Here is a 2,740-nt window from a genome sequence, read left to right as displayed (position 1 = left end):
AATCGAAGGATTAAAGAAATGCTTTGCGGATGAAACTTCCTCAAAGTATTCTCAGGTTTTGGAAGTATAAAATGCAGAGTTTAGCTGAACGCTGTGAGGCTGTTAGTTTTCATTAATAGCCAGTGTGGATGACGTAATGCTCAGGCATAGGAGTGGTAATTCAGTCTGCTTCAGCCCCGTGAGTCATAGACAGAATGTATACGAGGTGGTGATGTAAAAATTGTATGTCACTGGCAAATAGTTTATTGTATCATGTAAAAAAATATATATCTATATTTTAATAACTTATCACAGACACTTAATACATGAGTGAAGTGAATGCTGATAAAGGCTGAATGTCGGCATGATGTGGGCGATGAGGCTGAGGGCGGTCCTTGTACATTTATAAGGCGACGACAGTGATGCGTCTCATGTACAGATGAGGTGAGGACAGTGATGCGGTTCATGTACAGATGTGAGGCGAGGAGAGTGATGCAGTTCATGTACATTTGTAAGGCGAGGAGAGTGAAGTGACCGATGTGCAATGCAAGGTGAGGACAGTGATGGTCTAATGAAGTGATTGCTCTAAGGCTCCGGCGAGGACATATGAGTGCAGGTGAGAAGTGAAGTGTGAGATCCATTGCTCCTCCTTCAGCAGCAAAGGTTTACTGCATCTTGGCATGAACTCTCACGGCCATCAGCAGCTTCCCTGCAGCCTTCTTGAGTCCCCGAACGAGACAACGAGTCGCTGCCCGCAATGCCCACCACAGCAGCAGCACCACCACCACTGCCGCCGCCACCAGCACGGCCGCCACGTCCACCAGCAGGTACTGGTGCAGCGGCATGTCGGCAGCCACTGAGCGCAGATGTTGAGCGCCGCCATAGCGCAGCACGTGCTCGCTCCAGTACACGGCGCGCTCCAGAGGGGTGGTCTCCTGGTCCCGCAGCAGGCGTGACCGCTGCCCCACGCGCTCCTGGAAGCCGGGCTCCTCCACCACCGATGTGATGGCGTCGTACACGGCGTCTTCAGACAGAGACTCCACGGTGAGCTGGCGACCCAGGCCCAGCGTCACGGCTTGCCTCACGTTCAGGTGCTGGTCGCTCATGAGTGGCATCCCCACCACGGGCACGTTGTGGTACACTGCCTCCTGCAGCGACAGCAGTCCGCCGTGTGTGACGAAGGCACGCACGTTCTTGTGGCCCAAGACATCCTGCTGGGACAGCCAGGGGCGCGTCATCACGTTGGGCGGCAGGTTCGTCAGGGCAGCACCCTCCCATTTCCACACGACGCGGTAGGGAAGGCGCCTGAACGCCGCCACCAGCGAGTCCCTCACAGTGGCCGGCATCTGCTCGCTGCGGATGGTGGAGCCCAGGCTGAAGAGGACCACGGGCACGGGCGACGAGTCGATGAACTCCCGCAGAGCCTTGTCCTGGAGGGGGCGTGCCGGTCGGCAGTGCATGGCGCCCACCTCCACCACGTTGGGCATGAGGGGTCGGGGATGTCCAAGGGAGTAGTGGGAATTGACCAGCACCATCGACACGTTCTTCTCCAGTTCGGAGAGGGACACCGTGGAGTCGCCCAGCACACGCTGCACCACGCCGTCCAGCTTGTTCAGCACCAAGTGTTTGCGGAGGTAAGGGCTGGCCAGCCTGCAGGAGAAGGTAAGGCTACGTTATAGCGGGTGTCACGGGACCTCAAAGGAATCATTCACTACATGGTGTATATTCAACCAATACATGTCAGAGATGCATGAAGAGAACAAGAGGCAAGACACTCACCTGACCAGCGTGTTGACGGTCCTCTCCCACAGAGTCATGTGGTCCCCGTAGCTCAGGTACTGGTTGGGCACGTAGGCGGGGTTCTCGGGGCTGCCCAGCAGGTCTGCCGTCCACGGGGTGAGGCCAGAGGTGGTCACGTACATGAAGGGCGCCTTGAACTTGTGCACGAATGCCAGGCCGCACTCGTTCATGAAGGCTGGCAGAAGGATGAGGTCAGGGCGGGTGGTCCAGGCACTCTTCAGGCCGGGATCTTGCAGAAAGGCTTCGCAGTACTTGGGCAGATGGCGGAGGACTTTCTTCATTACTTGAGAGTTTACATCCTTGCCTCCATTGACCTTGCGCATCTTGAAGACATCGAACTCGCCCGTCACTTTCCTGACTGACTCCCAGGCGGTGGTGGCAGCAAGGTCGGTGTAGGAGCGGGAGGCGTTGGGCGGGGCAGCGTGCAGCGACGCCACGGTTACTTGGTGTCCTCGCCGCCCCAGGGACTCAGCCAGAGGAGTGAAGATGTTCTTGTGAGACGGGGATCCCAGGGAAAGCACCATGAGCACACGGGAGGCCTCACTCACCGCAGCAAGTGTCAGCAGCAAGATGGCTGCGAGTTTCATGTTTGAAGTTTTTTCAAGTTGTCAACTCACGAGGTGAGCTCACTAGTACACGCCTTGTGTCAACTTTGCTCAAGTTAGTCTGTTGCTCTGTTAACTTCTCTCGCTCGGAAGGTGATCTGAAGCCAAGCCACGCCGCGGGCCCTTATATACCCGCTGCGCTCCCAGTGGGACCACACAGCTGGCCGTCTAATTGGTCGCTCCTCTATCCGTGGCTTGGCAGCCAGTTACCTGATTGGTCGCGCTTCTGTTTGTTGGCAGTGTTACACCAGAGAGAGATACTGGCAGCAGTTATCGCAGGAAAAAGATAAGGAAAATACTTATCAGCCTTAAGGATCCGTAAGATGCATTGTCATCAAGGGCCACTGTCTTCACGA

At 56.0% G+C, this 2,740-nt stretch overlaps 1 protein-coding gene across 1 annotated transcript; it reads right to left on the bottom strand.

Annotated features, from left to right (window-relative positions):
• Positions 1-227: 227 nt before the first annotated feature.
• LOC135109035 (UDP-glycosyltransferase UGT5-like) lies at positions 228-2,490 on the bottom strand. The gene is made up of 2 exons (XM_064020020.1): positions 1,759-2,490; positions 228-1,629 (listed from the first exon to the last, which is right to left on the bottom strand). The coding sequence occupies exons 1-2, from the start codon at positions 2,364-2,366 to the stop codon at positions 645-647; spliced, it is 1,593 nt and encodes a 530-aa protein (XP_063876090.1). The 5' UTR covers positions 2,367-2,490; the 3' UTR covers positions 228-644.
• Between the last annotated feature and the right edge of the window lie 250 nt (positions 2,491-2,740).

This window comes from Scylla paramamosain, chromosome 18, assembly GCF_035594125.1.
Source record: "Scylla paramamosain isolate STU-SP2022 chromosome 18, ASM3559412v1, whole genome shotgun sequence".
In the NCBI taxonomy this organism is placed as follows: Eukaryota; Metazoa; Arthropoda; class Malacostraca; order Decapoda; family Portunidae; genus Scylla; species Scylla paramamosain.
Note: the sequence above shows the minus strand (reverse complement) of the source record. Positions and strands in the feature narration are given on the sequence as shown.

Coding starts and splice junctions, on each gene's coding strand:
- LOC135109035 (XM_064020020.1), bottom strand. CDS start 2,366: ATGAAACTCGCAGCCATCTTGCTGCTGACACTTGCTGCGGTGAGTGAG. Junction 1,630..1,758: donor ACCGTCAACACGCTGGTCAG/GTGAGTGTCTTG, acceptor CTTCTCCTGCAG/GCTGGCCAGCCCTTACCTCC.